We start from the raw sequence: 21,777 nt of genomic DNA, 5'->3' as shown, positions 1-21,777 counted from the left end.
CCCAACGCGGGGCTGGAACTCTTGACGGTGAGATCATGACCTGAGCTGAAGTTGGACACTTAACAGACTGAGCCACCCAGGTGCCCCCCACTCCAAGGCTTTTAAATATTTATTTATTTTTGAGAGAGAGAGAGAGAGAGAGAGAGAGAGAGAGAGAGAGAGAGAATGGGGAAGGGCCAGAAAGAAAGGGAGAAAATCCCAAGCAGGCTCTGCTCTGTCAATGCAGAGTTGGATGTGGGGCTCGAACCCATGGACCATGGGATCATGACCCCAGCTGAAATCAAGAGTTGGTTGCTCAAGGGGTGCCTGGGTCACTCAGTCAGTTAAGCGTCTGACTCTTGATTTCAGCTTGGGTCATGATCTCACAGACTGTGGGTTCCAGGCAGCATCGGGTTCTGTGCTGACAGTGTGGAACCTGCTTGAGTCTCTATGTCTCTCTGCCCCTCTCCTCTCTATCTCAAAATAAATAAATAAACTTAAAAAAAAAATTGGTCGCTCAACCAACTGAGCCACCGAGGAGCCCCTCCCGCTCCCAGTCTTTGACAATTGTCACTTTTTCAGCTAGGCTTTCCCTGACCACATTATACACATAAAAAAATTGTCTCCCACTTCCACTCCCCAGTCCCTGTTTTTTCTCAGACTCATTCATCACCACCTAATATACTATTTTGTGTCTCTTCCACTACAAGTAAAGCTCCATGAAGTCTTTGTCTATTTACTGATGTAGCTTCCGTACCTAAAACAGAAGGTGGCACATAATAGGCAGTCAGTAACTATGTATTGTATGATTTGAATTACTGTTTCCCTCCAGTTTTATTAAGGTGCAATTGACAAACCGATTGGTTTAGTATTAATCTAGGACGCTTCTTAGCTGGCTGAGCCCCATGCGAGGGATGAAGGGATCTTGAACTTCTCAGGCAGATTTTTACTGTTGATAAGCCCCCTCCCTTTTTTTTTTTATTTTTTTTTTTTAAGTCAGCTCGGTGCCCAACGTGGGTCTTGAACTCCCAATCCCACCCCCTCGCCCCAGATCAAGAGTCGCATGCTCTACCGGACTGAGCCAGCCAGGCGCCCCTGATCACCCCCTTCCCCTACTGTCCCCTGGGTCACTCACCCAGAGGAGTTCCCGGTTCCCCAACAATTACTCAGACAAGTCTAACTGTTCCTCCTTCGGGTACAGAGGATAAATACGACAAGCAGGAGCAGCCGAGCCCCAACTTTGATCAAGAGTTTTCCTCTCCTTTCCTCGCTACTCAGTACTTGACTCGGAAGGGATTTCAATACCAATAGCTGCTTCTTCCAGCCAGGTTGATTCCATCAGCACAATTGAGAGAAGTTTCCTATAGAAGACAGCACTGCGGTACCCACAGGGATCCGCGGGTGGGGGATAGGGGGTGGGGGTGGGGCTTCCCTTTCCGCGCAGGCGCCTTTTGTCGCAGCTCCGCGACTATCGCGATAGAAGAGCGAGATCGGCGCTGGCCCTTTAACAGCCCCTTCCCGGGGGCCTGCCCCACGCGTGCGCACTGCGGTTCTGCGCTTGTCATCATGGCGACGCGGGGCCATGTGCAGGACCCTAACGACAGGCGCCTCCGGCCCATTTACGGTGAGTGCCTGGGGCCAGCCCGATAGTTGGCCGGACGCATCGAGGGCTGTTGAGGCTGGGGCAAAGGTCCAGGAGGGGCGCGGAGGGGGCGGGCGCGGAGCTGTAGGGCGCTGGGGACGGACCGCGCGGGCCTCTAGGCCGCAGCCACGGGCCTCGCGTAGGCGCCGGCCGGGCCTTCCTAAGCCGTACGGTGGCAGCGGCGTGGTCCAGACGGCGGCAGGTCAGCGGAGATGGCCCGGCATGCAGGCTCTGTGAGGGACTTACTCTCACAGAGACCTGCGCTGCCCGTAGGCTGCGTTGTGCCAAGGAAGACCCAAGATCTCAGGTGGATCCCGAGCCAGGTGGAAGCTGGCTCCGGCGTGAGGGTGCGACGTTCTGCTTGAGGGAAAATTCCTCACTAAAGACTTTTTACTTACGGGAAGCGGGCTTAGGGGGTTGTGACTAGCGGTGCTCGATGCACATGGAGAAAAGGTCCAACGAGGGGAAGGGGCTGGCGCAAGGTCACCCCGATCGAGTCTGGAGCAGGCCCGGCTTCGAGGCTCCCTATCCAGAGCTCCTTGGTGGAGAAACAGCTGCTCTGGGCGCACGTGGGAGGCAGCGGCGGGGCTTAGGGAGGGGTCTTGGGCCCAAAATAACGGTGAGAAGACTGTGATAACTCATGTCAGAGGGGCATGCAGGGCTGCTGCAGGGCTTTTCCTTTCTGCAGCTTCTCTGGTTTTCTCTGCAGCTTGCCTTCTGCTTGCTAAGTGGTTCCCCCTCCATAACGCTTACCTCAGCCCCGCAGGCTTGCAGACCTTGAAGTCATTCTGATACCCTGGTTGGGAAAAATCGACAGATTTGAGTCAGGGGAAATGCCTTTTCAATAACCGAGTTGTTCTGTAATTGGACAGTGGCCCTTTTTGCAGCTCTTCTCATAGATGGCTGGTCTCAGTTAACGGTGAGGAAGGCTTCAAGGTCAGTGGTATTGCCAAACTAGACCTCGCGTCTATAGTGTAGATGTTAACTAAATGGAGGTTTCTCCCCATGGCTGAGATCATTCAAGGTTTTTCGGGGAGGGGGCAACTTTATTTCTGGCACAGTTGGTCCTGCTTTTATAATTTGTATGCTGCTTTACTCTCACATCTCATTTGATTCTAGCAACAATCCTGTGAGATGGGAAATAATAGCTGATGTGTATAGACGGGTAATTATGTCATTCTCTGTCATTGGCCCTTCATATGGGTTATCTCATTTAATTTGTACACATTCTTATGAGGTGGGTAGTTTTTTCCAGTCCCACAGTGCCCCTCCCCCCTTTTCCCCACAGATGAGGAAGATGGGGCATTGTTGATGTGTAATTATTTGCCTAAGGTTATTCAGGTCACATTTGATGGAGCTAGGATCTGAACTCCTGTGGGCTGTCCTAGGCTCACTCTCTTAACCACTGCTAGAAGGTACCTCACTTTGAGCTGAAGACACTGGCTTGCCAAAAGTCACACAGGTGGCGAGTGGCAGAGATAGGACTCTGTTTGCAACAATTTCCTGTTGGTGCATGTTATCATACCCTCTGGTATATGTATATTCATTCAGAGGGCAGGGTTGAAATGAGGTGATTGAAGATAGGAACTGAGTCCAGGCAGGGCTCATAATTTCTGGCTTATTAAAACTCTATGCAGCAGCAGAGCTGCCTGTGGACTTTTTTTTTTTTTTAAGTTTACTTATTTATTTTTGAGAGAGGAGAGAGAGAATCCCAAGCAGGCTCTGGACCGTTAGCACAGAGCCCGAAACGTAGGGCTCAGACTCAAATCATGAGATCATGACCTGAGCCGAAGTCAAGAGTTGGATGCTCAACCTGACTGAGCCACCCAGGCGCCCCAGACTTTTTTTTTTTTTTAAGTTTATTTATTTATTTAAGTAATCTCTACACCCATCATGGGGCTCAAACTCACAACCCTAAGATCAAGAATCACATGCTCTTCCTACTTAACAGTCAGCACCCTCCCCCCCCCCCACCTCCCGTCTTTAAACTAAAAAAGATTCAGTACTTTTAAAACTAATTGGATTTCAAAAATTGTTGTTGAGGCCCAAAGAAAATGCTTTTGGTGTCCCATAAGTTATTTAGAAATAACAGTGTTTTGAACTACCCAGTAAGATAAACCATGTCCATTTCGCGTTGCTAACCATTAGGATATGTTAACCAGAAGTGACAGGTCATATTTTCCAAACTGAAGCTGGAATTATGTAGCTTTTGTTATAGTTACATGGGAGAGGATTAGAAGAAGCTTTCTTTAAGAATTCCAGAGCAATTGGGGCGCCTGGGTGGCTCAATCGGTTGAGCGTCTGACTTCGGCTCAGGTCATGATCTCACTGTTTGTGAGTTCGAGCCCTGCCATCGGGCTCTGTGCTGACAGCTCAGCCTGGAACCTGATTCTGTGTCTTCCCCTTTCTCTGCCCTTCCCCTGCTCACATGCTCTCTCTCTCTCAAAAATAAACATTAAAAAAAATTAAAAAAAAAAAAAGAATTCCAAAGCAATTAATATAAACTGGCAGGAATAGGAAAAGAGAGGTTACCAACTGTCCCTTGTCTTCAGCACTTTTGACTTTTGACTTCCAGACTTTGGACAGCCCCTGCTTTTGTGTTTAAATATATTAGTCCCTAACCACTCTTGTTCCTTGAATTCAGAGGTTTATTAGCTGGTAAATGAAAAGCTTATGCTTGATAGGTAGTGCTTGTCCATCAGTCAGAAGTTCAACAACTGTCAGGATTAATTGAGTGCTTATTTGTATGCTAACTGTCCTATTAGGTAGTAAGATTATTGTAATTATAGTGGTAAACTAAAGGTCAGAGATTAACTTGCTCAGAGTCGCAGTTATTAAGTTGCAGATCTGGGATTTGAACATAGGCATTGTCACTGAGAGCCCAGTTCTTCACTGAGTTCAGAATTAGCAGCATCACTATCTTTGTATAGCACTATTTATACTGCCAACGTTTTAGCATTTTACAACTGTTGGAAACTTGCCTGTGACCTCAGCTCTTGCTAAATACGGTTTAGGGTAAAAGTGGACAGGGCTGTATGGGTGATTAACTGTGAAATTGTGGTCAGTTGAGATGTGGGTTAAAATTATATTTTCAGTGTCTAGGTTTGGAATAAGTTTTCAGAAATTTCATTAGTTGAAACATCTTCAGAGTGCATCTCATTACTCATAAATTGGTAAGTTTAGGTATTGTATTTTTGGTGTTTGAAAACCACCCCTGACCTTACTAGAGCATCTATTTTATTCGTTTTTCTTTTGCTAAAATTACTCTCCTGTGCTGTGTGGTTTTTCACAGATTTTGTATTCTCATGTGACTTGGTGAGCCCCAGTGCTTTCTTGTACCATTATTATTAATTTTAAACTGTGGGGTGGAAGTGATGGTCATGTATGGCACGTCATAAATTTGTGTAGAAATCAGGAATTATTAGGTCAGCAATTGCAAAATAGGGAAGTTTCAAAGAAAAAAAATTTCCCATATCCTTTGAATGCACATACACATTTATATTTACTTTCCGGGTGCAATATCTTTTGTTCTAATCTGTCCTACTGGCTTCCAGTCTTGCTGTAGTCTGGATCAGGTATAATATACTTCCTAGCTGTGTTTCCTGAATGATAATCACTTCTTTGGTGAGTTACCATGTTTCCCTTTGGTGCCTGGCCAACTCCAGGTAATTATTCTGATGTAGTTCATTAGTAAATGCGCCTGAGTCCTCAGTCGAATGTGGTATTTATTCTCAATCTTCTGTTGGGCATTGTTAGCTCGCGAGTTGTGTCCTGTTTTCTCCCAGGAATGGCAGGGCATCTTGGGGACTGAAGACCATCTTGCCTTTTTGTAGAAGAGTCACTTGGCACAACCTCTTTTCTTCTGTTTGGAAATTATTATGACCATTTAAAAAGCTCTGACTTAGATCTCTACATTCTAAAAGCATTTAATTTAATTTAATTTAATTTAATTTAATTTAATTTAATTTAATTAATTCATGGGGCACCTGGGTGGCTCAGTCGGTTGGGCGTCCGATTTCGGCTCAGGTCATGATCTCGCGGTGTGTGAGTTCAAGCCCTGCGTCGGGCTCTGTGCTGACAGGTCAGAGCCTGGAGCCTGCTTCGGATTCTGTCTCTCCCATTCTCTCTGCCCCTCCCCCACTCATGCTCTGTCTCTCTCACTCTCAAAAATGAATAAATGTTAAAAAAATTACATATTAAAATTAATTCATTTTCTTAAATATTTATTTTTGAGAGAGAGAGAGTGAGAGTATGCGTGCAGGCAAGTGGGGGAGGGGCAGAGAGAGGGGGGAACAGAGGATCTGAAGTGGGCTCTGTGCTGACACGGGGCTCCAACTTGGGAATCTCGAGATTATGACCTGAGCTGAAGTCAGATGCTCAACTGACTGAGCCAGCCAGATGCCTCTCTAAAAGCATTTTAGACTTAAAGATTTTAATGCACAGGGTCTCTCAGGTGGCTCGGTTGGTTAAACAACTGATTCTTGATTTTGGCTATCAGCACAGAGCCCACTTGGGATTCTCTCTGCACCCCTCTCCTTTTCATGTGCTCTTTCTCTCTCAAAATAAACAAACATGAAAAAATTTTAATGCACAGAAAATTCTTTTTTTTTTTTTTTTAACATTTATGTATTTTTGAGAAGAGGTGGGAGAGGGGCAGAGAGAGAGAAAGAGAGACACAGAATTGGAAGCAGGCTCCAGGCTCTGAGTTGTCAGCACAGAGCCTGACATGGGGGCTCGAACCTGCGAACCTTGAGATCATGACCTGAGCTGAAGTCAGACACTTAACTGATGAGCCACCCAGGCTCCCCTGCACAGAAAATTCTTAAAAGAATACATAGAGTAGAACATAGAGCATAGGGCAAGATTTATAGACTAATGCTTTTCATGTTATGCTCTTATGAACTATTTGGATTTTTTTTTTTTTTTTTTTTACCATCACTTGCACAATTTTTGTTATTTAAAAAACTAGTTGAGGGGTGCCTGGGTGACTCAGTCGGTTAAGCATCTGACTCTGGATTTTGGTTCAGGTCTCATGGTTCATAGGTTTGAGTGCCACATCAGGCTCCATGCTAGTGGTGTGCAGCAAGATTTTGCAAAACCTTTTAATAGAATGAAGCCATCGCTAATACTTGGTTCTTTGAACTTCCTGTTGTGGTCACTTTGCATGCATATATCTCTCATTTCCCTGATACATTACCTCAATTTCTAGAAGATTGTCTTTTTCTCCCCCCCGCCCCATGCAGTTTGTTAATTTATGTATTCCTTTCTTCATTCAGCTTATTTATTGAGAGCCCAGTATGTGCTAGGCACAATGTAGATTCGGGGAGTGAGTGAGTACCAAATAGCACAGCATAGACATGGTTTCAGCTTTCAAGAAGCTTGTGGTTGCAACAGTTTTTTTTTTTTTTTTTTCAATAGAATTTTAAAAGATAATGTTACACATAATCAATACATTTGTGTTAAGGGCTTTGAAGGAACAATATAGGTTCCCATGAGTGCATACAAATATGCATCTCAGCTGTTGGGGACAAGACAAGAACAGGTTCTCTGTGGAAGTGACATTTTAAGAAGAGTAGAGGTTAGTCAGGCAGTGAGTGTGTAAAAAGGAGCTTGTTCCACTTGAGGACCTAAGAAAAGGCTTGCATGGTCGCAGTGTAGAGATTGGTGAGATGAGGCTACATGGGTAGACAAACTCAGCATTGTAGGCTATTTTAAGAATTTTGAAGTTTGTGGTTCTCCTGGGTGGCTCAGTCGGTTAAGCATCTGACTTCAGTTCAGGTCGTGATCTTGCGGTTTGGGAGTTTGAGCCCCGTGTTGGGCTCTGTGCTGACAGCTCGGAGCCTGAAGTCTGCTTCAGAATCTATGACTGCCCCTCTCTCTGCCCCTCTCCTGCTCATGCTCTGTCTCTCTGTCTCTCAAAAAATAAATAAGTGTTAAAAAATTTAAAAAAAGAATTTTGAAATTTGTTTTAAAGACAGTGAGAAGCACCAAAGAGATTAACCAGGAGAGTGGGGTGATCAGGCTTGCATTTTAAAAGGATAGTCCCCCCACCTTTTTTTAATTAGGTAGGGTCCACACTCAGCATGAGACTTGAACTCATGACCCTGGGATCAAGAATCACATGCTCTACCAACTGAGCCAGGCAGATGCCCCTAAAAAGATTGGGAGAAATGGGCTAAAAGCCCGGGGTGGGGGGGGGGGGGGGCAAATGTATAGACTGTGAGGTAATCAGGAGCTATTATTCATTTTTATTTTTTTTTTAATGTAAATTTATTTTGAGAGAGAGAGAGAGAAAGCATGAGTCAGGGAGGGGCAGAGAGAGAGGGAGAGAGAATCCCAAGCAGGCCCCATGTTGTTAGTGCAGAGCCCGATGTGGGGCTCTAACTTCTGAACTGTGAGATCATGACCTGAGCTGAAGTCAGACGCTTAACTGACTGAGCCACCCAGGCACCTGCATCGTTCATTTTTAAATTTAACCTTTCCTGCAGTCTTGCACTTAGTACATATTTAACAAAAGTTTGTTGACTCAAAGAATGTTTCACCTACAATTTGTGCTCTTGGTAAAAGCAGGTCTTCTATCCTAAAACATTTAGGATTTTAAGCAAAGGACATTGTAATTAATTATTTTATTAATGTTTATTTCTGAGAAAGAGAGAGAGAGAGGGACAGAGCATGAGTGGGGGAGGGGCAGAGAGAGAGGGAGAGAATCTGAAGCAGGCTCCAGGCTCTGAGCCGTCAGCACAGAGCCCGATGTGGGGCTCAAACCCATGGACTGCGGGATCATGATCTGAGCTGAAGTTAGGTACTTAACCAGCTGAGCCACCCAGGTGCCCCTAAGGACATTGTAATTTAAAGGTGGGGCTATGTTTAGGTGCCTTGAGTGACTCGGTTGGTTATCTGACTCTTGGTTCAGGTTCAGGTCATGATCTGGTTCATGGGATCGAGGCCCACTTTGGGCTCACGCTGACAGTGCAGAGCTTACTTGGGATTCTGTCTTACCTCTCCCCACTCGTGCTTGCACTTTCTCTCTCAAAATAAATAAACTGAAGAAAAAAACGATGGAGTTATGTTGTATTCAGTCTTTTTTTCTAAATTGGAGCAGTATCTTTGATAGTCTTTTTGATAGTCTCTTGCCAATGATTTGACTCATTGTTTCCCAAATTTGTTTCATTTTTCTACCCCATTTGATGATTCCAGCTCTATTATAGTATTATCTATACTATTACGTATTTAATACTTTTTTCTAGGTTGATTTTTAACTTAAAGTTATTAAAAAAATTTTTTTAACATTTATTTACTTTTGAGAGAGAGAGCAAGACAGAGCACAAGCAGAAGGACAGAGAGAGTGGGAGACAGAATGTGAAGCAGGCTCCAGGCTCTGAGCTGTCAGCGCAGAGCCCGAGGCGGAGCTCAAACTCACAGACCTCTATCTAGATCATGACCTGAGCTGAAGTCAGAGGCTTAACTGACTGAGTCACCCAGGCGCCCCTAACTTAAAGTTATTTAAAAATAATGTATATCATTATCCTTAATGGAGGACCTGTCGCTTGTGCTGAGAAAAAAAAGCCACAAAATAAGTAAGATGAAAACAATACAATGGTGTTGGAGTCTTTACTAGATTCTGATACTTTTGTGAAACTCTGAGTTTGAGGTCTTTCCTTCGTCATTAAAAAATATTAGAAAGTATTAAAGAAGTGGGGTTCTTGGCGGCCTCAGTTGGTGGAGATGTGACTCTTGATCTTAGGGTTGTGAGTTCAAGCCCCATATTAGGTGTAGAGGTTACTTGAAAATCTTAAAAAAAAAAATACTAAAGAAGTGACAGGCTAACACTGAACTGAGACGGTCTCCTTAATATAAGGGAAACATTGGAACAGGTCTGGTTTCTCACTGCATCATCTAGTGCTGACTGCAAGGGCAGCTTAAAAAACGTGTCACCGAGGATGGCACCCATTCTTTGAAAACTTTGCTTTCACTTATGCATCATTATCTTATTGTTTCCTAGGCCTGATTTGTAAATGGCTGATTTTGGCTTAATTCTTCTTCTTCTTATTTTTTAAAATTTTTATTATTTTTTAGTGCTTATTTACTTTTGAGAGAGACAGAGACAGAATGCGAGTGAGTTAGTGGCAGAGAGAGAGGGAGATACAGATCTGAAGCAGGATCCAGGCTCCGAGCTGTCAGCACAGAGCCCGATGTGGGGCTCAAACCCATGAAATGTGAGATAACCTGAGCTGAAGTTGGCTGCTCAACCGACTGAGCCACCCAGGCGCCCCGGCTTAACTCCTATTATTATAGGAACAACACCAGTCCTCAAGGTCAAAAACCACAGTTACCCTTGAGTAAATTTTAAAACAACTTACTAAAAAGACAGACTTAGGATATCATATTTATTGGCCTGTTCGCTCCAAGGGCTAAATAATTTATATTCCAGAGTTAGTAATGTAGAATGAAAATAGACTTTTCCCACCTCACCATCCAGGAAGGGGGAGTCTGACAGCAGACTGGCTGAATGTAGAGGAGTGTCTTAGTTAAAACTGTTTTGGGTGCAAGGAGCAGAAGAAACTCATTGACACAAGCTCAAGGAAGAGGTTGCTATAAGTCCCGGTGGGATCTTAGAGTAGGAATGTAGTGTTCAGGGGCTGATGGAAACTGGAGAGCTGTCAGGATCTAAGGCTTTTTTTCCAGATTTTCATCTTTATTTTTATCTGTGTATGTTTATTTTCAGCTTGGTTCTTCAGACTAGTTTTTTCCTCCTTACTCATCAGTTTACCCAGGGCCCAACATGTTGGCTTGGCCCACACCAAGATGTGACCTCTTCCTGCAAGCTTAAGTTAATCAGCACTGCCCTGCTCCCAATCTTTTGATAAAGTGACATTTTAAATTCTTTTATAAAAGTTATGTAAATGAAGAGGCAAGAGATAACTCCTTTTCTTCACTCTCCATCAACCACTTTGCATCCCCTAAGGCTCCTTCAAAATGGAAATTGTGACTGGTAATGTCAGACTCAGAATATTTATTGCCTTCCAAGTGAGGTTTCTCTATAGCTTTCTGACTCTGGCTTTGTGACTCAGTGGTGCAGTTATAGATTACCAGGGAGAAACCTGAGTTACCCTTTGGTTAAATATCCACCTCATTTGGTGTAGTTATGAGCTCTAGATATGGTGGTCATCTAATCATCCCCCTGCAGCAGAGGTAGTGGAAATCATTTCCAGAGAAGCGGGCATGGGCAGGTAGGGACTGAGGGAAAAGTTGAATACCCTTCTAGTCCCGACTTCTGGTCTCATCCATTTATGGGCCGATCCTCAGACCTGGGGTCTCATCAAGGATTTTTTATTTTTTAATATTTATTTATTTTTTGGAGAGTGCAAGCAGGGGAGGGGCAGAGAGAGGGGGACAGAGGATCCGAAGTGGGCTCTGCCCTGACAGGCTGACAGCAGCGAGCCTGATACGGGGCTCGAAAACCTCTAGATCCTGACCTGAGCTGAAGTTGGATGCTCAACCTACTGAGCACCCAGGTGCCCCTCATCAAGGACATTTAATTACTGTTGGAGAAGGCTTCAGGGTATGCCCTATGAACCTAGAGTCTTGCAGGAATGAGTCAGAAGTGATTTGGAACTGACTCAGAAAGAGATCAGCATCAAGTTTTTAGGAAGAGAAAGTGTCCTTTATTGAGCTGAAATGTCTCTTGTCAGTATTCTGTGAGGACAAATGGTGGCATATTGGCTGAGCTATTTAAGAAAACTGGTGTTAGATATTTGGGTATTCAGGCCAAGATTGTATGCATTTATTTATTTAGTTAGTTAGTTCTTTAGTCTCTCCATCTGAGTGTTTGATCAGAGGCCTGAAAGTTTTTGATCTTCCTTTCTAGATTCCCTGCAGAGTAAAGCTGCTTCTTCTTTTTTTAAGTGTATTTATTTATTTTGAGAGGGAGAGAGGACACGATCAGGGGAGGGGCAGAGAGGAGGAGAGAGAGAATCCCAAGCAGCTATCAGCGTGGAGCCCATTGCGGGGTTTGAACTCACGAACTATGAGATCATGACCTGAGCCGAAACCAAGAGTTGGACGCCCAACCAACTGAGCCACCCATGTGCCCCCAGAGTATAAAGCTTCTTAATTTTTTCACCTAAGCATTCTTGGTGCTCATCAGTGTTACATGGATTGAAGAAGGTCTGAAGAGAAGAAACTCGTGTTCATGTGACTGTTTTCAGTTTTAGTAAAGTATTCATTGGAGAAAAATTGAATTTATTAGGTAAAATGATAGTCTATTTCTGTTACTTGGGAAACTCTGGGCCACCAGGGCCATAGATTATTTTGAGTTGTTTATGCTTTCTTTGTCCCTATGCTGATTTGGGACCTTGATGGACAGAGAGGTACTATTAGAGGTAGTAGATTGCGAACTGGCCTCTGTTCAGTCATCTTTCTATATTTAGAATTGACAGCTACCACCCTGTTTCCCACTTGTAACACTTCTCACTTTCCTTTTATATACATACACACACACACACACACACACACACGCACACATTTTATTAATATGCTGTATTTGTTAGAGCAGTTTTAGGGTTATAGAAAAATGAGTGAAAAAGTAGAGTTCCTGTATGTCCCCACACTCCCACCTCTACCCCCAGTTTCCCCTGTTGTTAATATCTTGATTCAGTGTGGTACTTTGTTTCAGTTGCTGAGCCAGTATGATAGTTTATTATTCTTTTTTAAAGTTTATTTATTCTGAGAGAGAAAAAGTGCAAGCAGGGAGGAGCAGAGAGACAGAGAGACAGAATTGCAAGCAGGCTCTGCCCTGTCAGTGCAGAGCCCAATGCAGGGCTCAAACTTAGGAACTGTGAGATCATGACCTGAGCTGAGATGAAGTGTCAGACGCTTAACTGACTGAACTATCCAGGTGCCCCAATATATTGGATAGTTTATTTTTAACTAATGTTTATGGTTTTCTAATTTACATTAGGGTTCATTCCTTGTTTCGTACCTTCTGTGGGTTTTGACAAAAGTATGATGACCTATATCCATCATTATGGTATCATATAGAATGGTTTCCCTGCCTTAAAAATCCCCTGTGCTCCACCCATTCATCTCTCCCCCAGCCTCTGGCAACCATTGATTGTTTCACGGTCTCTATAATTTTTGCCTTCTTTAGAATGCCTTATAGTTGGAATCATATAGTATGTAGCCTTGTCAGATTGGCTTTTTTTTTTTTTTTTTTTTCAAGTTTTATTTATTTTTGAGAGCGAGAGGGAGACACAGAATCTGAAGCAGGCTCCAGGCTGTGAGCTGTCAGCACAGAGCCCGATGCGGGGCTCGAACTCACAGACTGTGAGACCATGACCTGAGCTGAAGTCAGACGCTTAACCGACGAAGCCACCCAGGCGCCCCTCAGATTGGCTTCTTTCACTTAGCAATATGCATTTTGAAGATCCTTCTTGTTTTTTCGTGCCTTGATAGCTCATTTCTTTTTATTGCTGGATAATATTCCATTGTATGGATGTACCACATTTTGATTATCCATTGGCCCATTGAAGGACATCTTGGCTGCTTCCAAGGCTTGGTAGTTATGAATCAAGCTGCCATAAACATTTGTGTGCAGGCTTTTGTGTGGAGGTAAGTTTTCAGCTTATTTGGGTAGAGACCAAGGAGCACGATTGCTGGATCTTAAGGCAGAGTAGTATGTTTAGTGTGTGAAGAACCTGGCAAACTGTTTTCAAGGTGTGTGTACCATTTACATTCCCAGTAGTACTGGGTGAGAGGCACTGATGCTCCATGTACTCACCAGCATTTGATCCATAATTTATTTTGAGTTATCTGTGCCTCATCTGCTCCTACCCTGATTTGGGACCTTGATGAGCAAAGAGGGACTTGGTGTAGTAGTAGTAGGTTGTGAACTGGCTTGTGTTTAAGTCATCTTTCTGTATTTAGAATTGACAGCTACCTCCATTTCCCATTTGTGACACTTCTTTTCATTTTGTTTTATTTTTTATATGTTTTTAAATGTTTATTTATTTTTGAGAGAGAGACAGACACACACACACACGCGCGCGCGCACACACACACACACACACACACACACACACACACACATCTGAAGCAGGCTCCAGGCTCTGACCTGTCAGCACAGAGCCAGACACGGGGCTTGAACTCCTGAGACGTGAGATAATGACCTGAGCCGAAGTCACATGCTAAACCAATTGAGCCACTCAGGCACCTCTCATTTTCTTTTAGATCTTAATCTTGAAATTAATCTTTGCTTTTGTTAGACTTTTGGATAGTAATTGATTCCTATTTTTACTTAACTCAATTTTTGTAACAGGTCTGAGAGATGACTATAGGAATATAAGATTGTATTCTGGATCATCCTAACCATTTAGAGTTAAAATTAACACCATGATGTTTTTGATACTGAATTAAGATACTTTATGAAACATCTGATGACAGCCTATGCATTTTTCCTATCTTTTGAAGGAATGTAATAACTATCGTAATTTGTTTTCGTAGATTATCTTGATAATGGTAATAATAAAATGGCAATTCAGCAAGCAGATAAATTGTTGAAGAAACATAAGGATCTTCATTGTGCTAAGGTAAATTCATTTGCCCTTGACTTACATATTTGGTGGATTATATATTGTAATCTTAAAAAGAAAAAGATGTTTAATCCTGTTAGTGACTCTGTTCAGGGTTTGTCCCCACACCCCCCCCCCCGGGTATTTTTTTTTTTTTTTTAAGATTTTATTTTATTATTATTTTTTGTTTGTTTTTGAGAGACCGTGAGCAGGGGAGGGACAGAGAGAGAGGGAGACAGAATCTAAAGCAGACTCTGTGCTGTCAGTGCAAAGCCCAATGTGGGGCTTGACCCCATGAATGGTGAGATTGTGACCTGAGCTGATGTTAATTAATTAATTTTTTTAAAAATGTTTCTTCAGTTTTGAGGGAGACGGAGGGAGGGAGGGAGAGAGGATGAGTGGGGGGAAGGGCAGAGAGAAAGGGGGACAGAGGATCAGAAGCAAGCCAGCAAGTAGGCTCTGAGCTGACAGCAGTGAACCTGACGTGGGACTTGAGCTCATGAACTGTGAGATCATGACCTGAGTGGAAGTTGGATGCTCAGCCGACTGAGCCACCCGCTGCCCCTAAAGATTTAATTTTTAAGTAATGTCTATACCTAACATGGGGCTTGAACTCACAGCCCTGAGGTCAAGAGTCATATGCTCTACTGACTAAGCCAGCTGGGCTCCCCTTGAAGACATTTGTTTTTCTGATTACTTAAATGCCATAAATAGTATTTAATTACAAGCTAGCTGTTTATTTCTTTGGATATAGCTAACTTAATTATACTATTTTGACAGACTTTTTTTTAAACAGTGTCGTTACATCTTAATATGAAACTAGGAAAGAATCTTGATTTGTTGATATTTTTGGTAAAATATGGTTTACTTGATTAGACCTAGGCATGCCTTACAACTTATGTTGTGTTTTTGAATTCACCTTGTTTTGTTCATATTTTCTTTTCTGTCCTTTTAAAATGAATTTGTCTTTCTTTTGTATCAGGTTTTAAAGGCAATTGGTTTACAGAGAACTGGAAAGCAAGAGGAAGCCTTCACCTTGGCACAGGAGGTGGCGGCCCTTGAACCCACAGATGACAACTCGCTGCAGGCACTGACTATTCTCTATCGGGAGATGCATCGACGTATGTTTCTCGTTTTCATTGTTTTATTACTTTCGTTATTTTTTTAATGTCTTATTTATTTTGAGAGAGAGAGCAAGCTGGGGAGGGGCAGAGAAAGAAGGGGACAGAGGATCCAAAGTAGGCTCTGTGTTGACAGCAGCGAGCCCAATGTGGGGCTTAAACTCACGAACTGTGAGATCACAACCTGAGCTGAAGTTGGATGCTCAGCTGACTGAGCCACCCGAGTGCCCCTTCTTTTTCATTGTTTTTAAACCTGAGCTTAGGGCCGCCTGGGTGGCGCAGTCGGTTAAGCGTCCGACTTCAGCCAGGTCACGATCTCGCGGTCCGTGAGTTCGAGCCCCGCGTCAGGCTCTGGGCTGATGGCTCAGAGCCTGGAGCCTGTTTCCGATTCTGTGTCTCCCTCTCTCTCTGCCCCTCCCCCGTTCATGCTCTGTCTCTCTCTGTCTCAAAAATAAATAAAACATTGAAAAGAAAAAAAAAAATTAAAAAAAAAAAAACCTGAGCTTAAGGTTTTGGTTACTTCTTAAATTTTTTTTAATGTTTATTTATTTTTGAGACCGAGAGAGAGAGAGAGAGAGAGAATGCACATGCGAGAGCTGGGGAGAGGCAGAGAGAGGGAGACACAGAATCTAAAGCAGTCTCTAGGCTCTGAGCTGTCAGCATAGATCCTGACTCGGGGTTCAAATCCAAGAGCTGTGATATCATGGCTTGAGCTGAAGTTAGATGGTTAACCGACTGAGCCATGAGGCACCCTGAGTTTTTGGTTATTTCTGATTGAGTTCTTTATTTTTCTGTTTTACTGATCACTCATGAGTTGAGTGGATGGCAATAGGTAAAATAATGCATTAACCATGATTTACAAAGACTGTAGGCAAAAAGGATATTTAATTTTATTTTTTTTAACATTTATTTATTTTTGAGAGAGAGCAAGGGGGGAGTGGGGCAGAGGATCCAAAGTGGGCTCCAAGCTGACAGCAGCAAGCCTGATGTGGGCTTGAACTCCTGAACCGTGAGATCGTGACCTGAGGTGAAGTCTGATGCTCAACCAACTGGCCCACCCAGATGCCCTGGCAGAAAAGATATTTTGCATGTATTAGGATCCTTGAATTGGGATGAGGACTTGAGGTCAGTTTGTGGCATTTTGACTTATTAAATGGAAGAGTTACCCTTTTTTACTATTTGATATGGAAAATTTCAAACATTAATAAAACCAGAATAGCATAATAAGTCCCATTGTACTCCTTACCCACATTTAGCAGTCATTGTCATATGGCCAATTTTATCTATATCCCATCCCCCTCCCAGATTATTTGTAAGCCTATTCTAGATAGTCTACCATTTCACCTGTAAAGTTTCTCATTGTTGATTTCTCAGATCTTTTACTATGTAATAATACATATCTTCCATAATACATATTATAGAAGTACGTATTTTTGATGTGGAATAATGAACATTCATGGACCTACCAACCAACTTAATACTGAGATGCTTCCTGTGTGTTCTTCATCAGTCTTACTTTTTTTTACCTTCCAAGATGTATTGGCTTTCCTGAATATATTTTATTGTCTTGCTTTTAAAAACATCTTTATCACATTTGTCTAAGTAATACTTTGTCAATTTCTTACTTTATTATTATTTATTATAACTTAGTTAATAAGTTACTTGTTAATAGAAGTTATATTGATATAATTGTTAATGTAGTAATACCATATTAATTAGAACTTAATATAAATGTATTCATACTGTGTATGTTCTGTGAGTTGCATGTTTCATCTAATACATACATACTTTTAGTTCATTCATTTTTACTATCACAAAACATTTTTCTCGGGGACTGCAGTCTAGAAGTAGAGATACTAAGTCCTAGGGTGTGTGTATGTTCAGCTTAAAGATGAAGAAAAATAACGTCACCTTGTTTTCCAAATTTACTCTCCTAATACCGGTGTATAAGAGTTCCAAGTTGTTCCACATCCTTGTTAACACTTGCTATTCTTAGACTTTAAAAGTTTTGCCATCAGGGGCACCTGGGCGGCTCAGTTGGTTGACCGTCCGACTTTGGCTCAGATCATGATCTCAAAGTTCACGAATTCAAGCCCCGCATCTCACTGTGTGCTGACAGCTTAGAGCCTGGAGCCTGCTTTGGATTCTGTGTCTGCCTCTCTCCCTCTCTGCCCCATTGCCTTGTTAATGTTGTCTCTGTCTCTCTCTCTCTCAAAAGTAAACGTTAAAAAAAAAATTAAAAGTTTTGCCATCAAATCATCATGTTGTAGACCTTAAAATATAGTTTTTATTCATCAGTTATTCCTCAGTAAAGCTGGAAAAAATAAAATTTTTGCCAACCTAGTGGGCAGAAAATGTTACGTTTTAGTTTTGTTTTTCATTTTTATAAAAGATAAAACTTAAGAGTTGAGGTATTGTATTTGATTATAGGGATTATGTTGATTTAGAGATATGGATTCTCTCCCAGTGTTTTTTAAAAATCATTTATCTCACAAATATGGTTGAATTTTTTTTAATGTTTATTTGAGAGAGAGAGAGAGAGAGAGAGCGCGAGCACGAGCGGGGGAGGGGCAGAGAGAGAGGGAGACACAAAATCTGAAGTAGGCTCCAGGCTCTGAGCTGTTAGCACAGAGCCTGACGCAGGGCTTGAACTCACAGACTGCGAAATCATGACCTGAGCCAAAGTCGGACGCTCAACCGACTGAGCCACCCAGGCATCCCTGGTTGAATGTTTTTCTATGAGAAGTATTATATCAGAAGCAAAGATTAAAGATGCTCTCTCTGCCCTTGTGTTACTCACAGTCTATAAGGGGAAATTCATGGGTGTCTAGCTGGTTCAGTTGGTACAGCATATGGCTCTTGATCTCAGGGTCATGAGTTCAAGCCCCATGTTGGGCATAGAGCTCAGTTAAAATAAAGGGAAATTGGTCAATAAACTGTATACTACATTATATGTTAATAAATGTTCTAAGAGACTTACTACAAAGATTTAAAGATGGCAGAGGGGAGCAGTAATCAAACTGAGTAGAGGAGCACAGATGGTGCTCAGGGAAGGATTACATTTGAACTTGCACAATTCCTTGTAGAGAGGATTACATTTGAGTTGGGTTTTGGATGATGTTCATTGAGTAGAAAAGAGAGGAAAGGTGAATTCAGGCACGGGGAGCAGATAAAGGCATGGAGGTATGATAGAGCACAGGGAGTGTAGTGGAACTACAAATAGTTTGGTGTGGCTAGAACATAAAGTGCTGGGGGAAAGAATTAGGAAGGAGAGAGAGGCTAGATTGTGGAGGGTCTTGTATATTGTAAGTGTGTTAGGGGAGGCCTGAGCTATTCCGTGCTTCATTGAATAATGCCTAACCAAGAGAAGAGTAGTGATCGGATGAGGCAAAACAAGTACTTTCTTCTTCCTTAATGGTAGGAGACATCGTATCCTCCAAAGGGGGGAGAAATTAAATGCTGTTAAGATTTAAGATATACTTCAATAATTAAAGACTATCTTATTTCTCTTTATTCTAGCGGAGTTAGTTACAAAACTTTATGAGGCAGCTGTGAAGAAAGTTCCCAATAGTGAGGAGTATCACTCTCACCTCTTTATGGCTTATGCCAGAGTGGGCGAATACAAGAAAATGCAACAGGTAACTTTATCCTGGGTTGTGGGATTTGCTATTAGAGACTAAAATTTCTTTAAATGTGATTTAGTTGTAGGAGTGTGTGGGTGCATGTGTGTGTTTGCATATGTGTGTAATACTGAATCTATGTATTTGTGTGTGGAGATCAGGCATGTGTTTTCTTTGTATGTTTTAAGGATGAACTGTTATTCAAGTTCTTTAAGCATTTTCTTAGGGAAAATCTGATTCTTCTTTTGTGGCCTGATAGCATTTTTTATTCTGGTACGTTGGCTTCAGATTGTCCCACTGCATGAAATTGCTGTTATATTTTCAGAAAATGGGCAGAAATCCCGGAATAAAAAATGAATAGACTATAGAAAGGCAAACTTAATGTTTACATTTAGGGGCATCTGGCTGGCTCAGTCGGTAGAGCCTGTGACTCTTGATCTTTGGGTTGTGATTTTGAGCCCCATGTTCCTTATAGAGATTACTTAAAAATAAAATCTTAAAGAAAAAGAAAGTTTACATCTAATTTATAAATTTAATTTTCTTTGTAGCCTGCTGAAATTTTTAAATTCACCTGGGAAAAATCCCCACTGTTTGGAATACTTGTCTTTTTTGCAAAAGGCAGCTTATTTGCCACTTGATACATTTTAGATGTTCCTTGTAGACATATGAAGAAGCCTCATGTGGATACATTTGGACTAGTGGGTGGGTAAAGTCATCATCCCAGAGGAATGAAACTGTTAAGCCCATAGACGGTTATGATGTCAAGCTAGTATTTATTTTAGAAATGTTTTGTTTGTGGGTACAATTTCTTCTGAAAACAAAGCTTTCTTACCTGGGTCTTTGTCTTACTCTTTACTTGAAGTATCAGACTATAACAATGGATGAGTTAGGAGGGTGGAAGATCCTATATTAAAATAAATCCTTTCTCCATAAAATTAATCTTCGTATTTGCTTATATGCAAGTTTTTAAATTGTAAAAATTTTATTCCCCAGATACAATTCTTTGAAGAAGTTTTATTTACTGATGGAGTTTATTCTCAGGAAAAATATTCAGAGATTGTAATTTTTCTTTTAATGTAAAGTGGGCATATATTTTAAAATTGGCAACTGACATACATATATATATATATATATATATACACACATGTACACATACGTATATATATACACACATATGTGTATATATGTACATAATATATATAAGTTTAGTATTTTTATTTCTAGGATTATGTTTAAAGTATATTAAATATTAATGGTAAAATGCAACATCCCACTCCTCTCAAATAGTACTGTATGTCTTTATTTGTTGACATAGAAAGATGTTCCTAATATATGTTAATGGGTAAAAAGTTGTAAAATGGCCTTCCCCTCTACTCCCTTCACATCTATGGTTCCTTAAAGGATATATCTGTAAGGTTATGTAACCAAAATGTTACCAGGCAGGATACAGGCCTATGGATACTTTTCTCTCTGTTAATTTCTTTCTTTCTTTCTTTTTTTTTTTTTTTTTAAGTTTTTATTATTCTGAGAGAGAGTGTGAGCAGGGGAGGGGCAGAGGGAGAGAGAGGGACTCCCAAGCAGGCTCTGCGCCATCCACACAGAGCCTGATGTGGGGCTCGAACTCAAGAACCGTGGGATCATGGCTTGAGCTGAAACCAAGAGCCAGACTCTCAACTGACTGAGCCACTCAGGCACACCGCCCCCCCCCCCCCCCCCGCGCTTTTTAAAGTACATGTTAATTTTATGATACCACAATATGTTTTTGAAATACATATACACATACAAAAAAATAACAAAAGGATAAGTTCATGCAACAACAATATTAAGGTAAATAATCTGCCACTTGAATGGGTTTTGTTTTTTATAGTTTGACTTTACATGTGGCCAAAGATAGACATACTTCTGCATCTTGCTCTTTGGAGCCACTGCTTTGATGTGGCTTAACAGTTTTGGATCTTTAATATATTGTAGCTATAGCTTGTTTTTACATTATTCTAATATATTGGAAGAATGGAGCATTCTAGTGTTAAATGTTTTAGAATGAAATGTCTAATTTTACCTTTTTTGCTGCTTAAGGTAGTTATAATTTCTTAGTATACATGTAGGATTATATTGAAAATGGTATGTCAGTCTGGGATAATAAGTAGTTTACAAATTAAATGTCAAGTTTTATGAGGGTGAGAGTTTTTATTTTGTTCACTACTGAAGCCTCAGTGCCTAGAATAGCATCTGCACAATAAATTTTTGTCAAAAAAAAAAAAAAAAAGATTAACCTGGTGGAGGTAGAAGGGAGGGAAGCTAAGGAATCAGAAAACTTAAGGACTTTTACTGACCCTAATGACATCCCTGGCAGGCAATATTTAAAATCATCTTGGGGGAGCCTGGGTAGTTCAGTTGATTAAGCATCTAACTCTGGATTTCAGCTCAGGTCACGATCTCTTGGTTCGTGAGTTCGAGCCCCGTATCGGGCTCTGTGCTGGCAGTATGGAGCCTTCTTGCTCACTCTCTCAAAATAAATAAACTTAAAAAAAAAAATCATCTTGAATGAAGAGTTGCTAGATGTTCATATGGTGATTGGACTTTCTTTTTCTGTAAATGACATTCCTATCCTTTTGTCTTTACTCTTTTTTTCTTTCTTTCACATTTCCATATTCTGAGTCACCAATTCATAGCCATGTTTTTTAAACTTGTCTATCGTTAAAAGTTTCCTGTATCAGCAGAATATAAGTGTCGGCAAGATAGTAGGTTATGGGCATGAAATTTTTTTCTTCTGTTTTGTGTTAAAAATTCATATTTTATATTCTACTTTTTATTTCTGCATGTCATTATAAAAATGTTTTCCTTCC

The 21,777-nt window shown here is 41.5% G+C and overlaps 1 protein-coding gene across 1 annotated transcript in view; it reads left to right on the top strand.

Annotated features, from left to right (window-relative positions):
- The first annotated feature begins 1,526 nt into the window (after window positions 1-1,526).
- The window catches only part of NAA25 (N-alpha-acetyltransferase 25, NatB auxiliary subunit), a 79,629-nt gene continuing 59,378 nt past the window's right edge, over window positions 1,527-21,777 (top strand). The window contains exons 1-4 of the mRNA XM_047827837.1: window positions 1,527-1,603; window positions 14,123-14,208; window positions 15,173-15,311; window positions 18,831-18,949. Of these exons, the coding sequence (XP_047683793.1) occupies window positions 1,546-1,603; window positions 14,123-14,208; window positions 15,173-15,311; window positions 18,831-18,949 (402 nt within the window). The 5' untranslated portion in view covers window positions 1,527-1,545. The remainder of the gene's footprint in view (window positions 1,604-14,122; window positions 14,209-15,172; window positions 15,312-18,830; window positions 18,950-21,777) is intronic.

This window comes from Prionailurus viverrinus, chromosome D3, assembly GCF_022837055.1.
Source record: "Prionailurus viverrinus isolate Anna chromosome D3, UM_Priviv_1.0, whole genome shotgun sequence".
Taxonomy (NCBI): domain Eukaryota; kingdom Metazoa; phylum Chordata; class Mammalia; order Carnivora; family Felidae; genus Prionailurus; species Prionailurus viverrinus.
The sequence above is the reverse complement of the archived record's forward strand: the minus strand, read 5'-3'. Positions and strand labels throughout refer to the sequence as shown.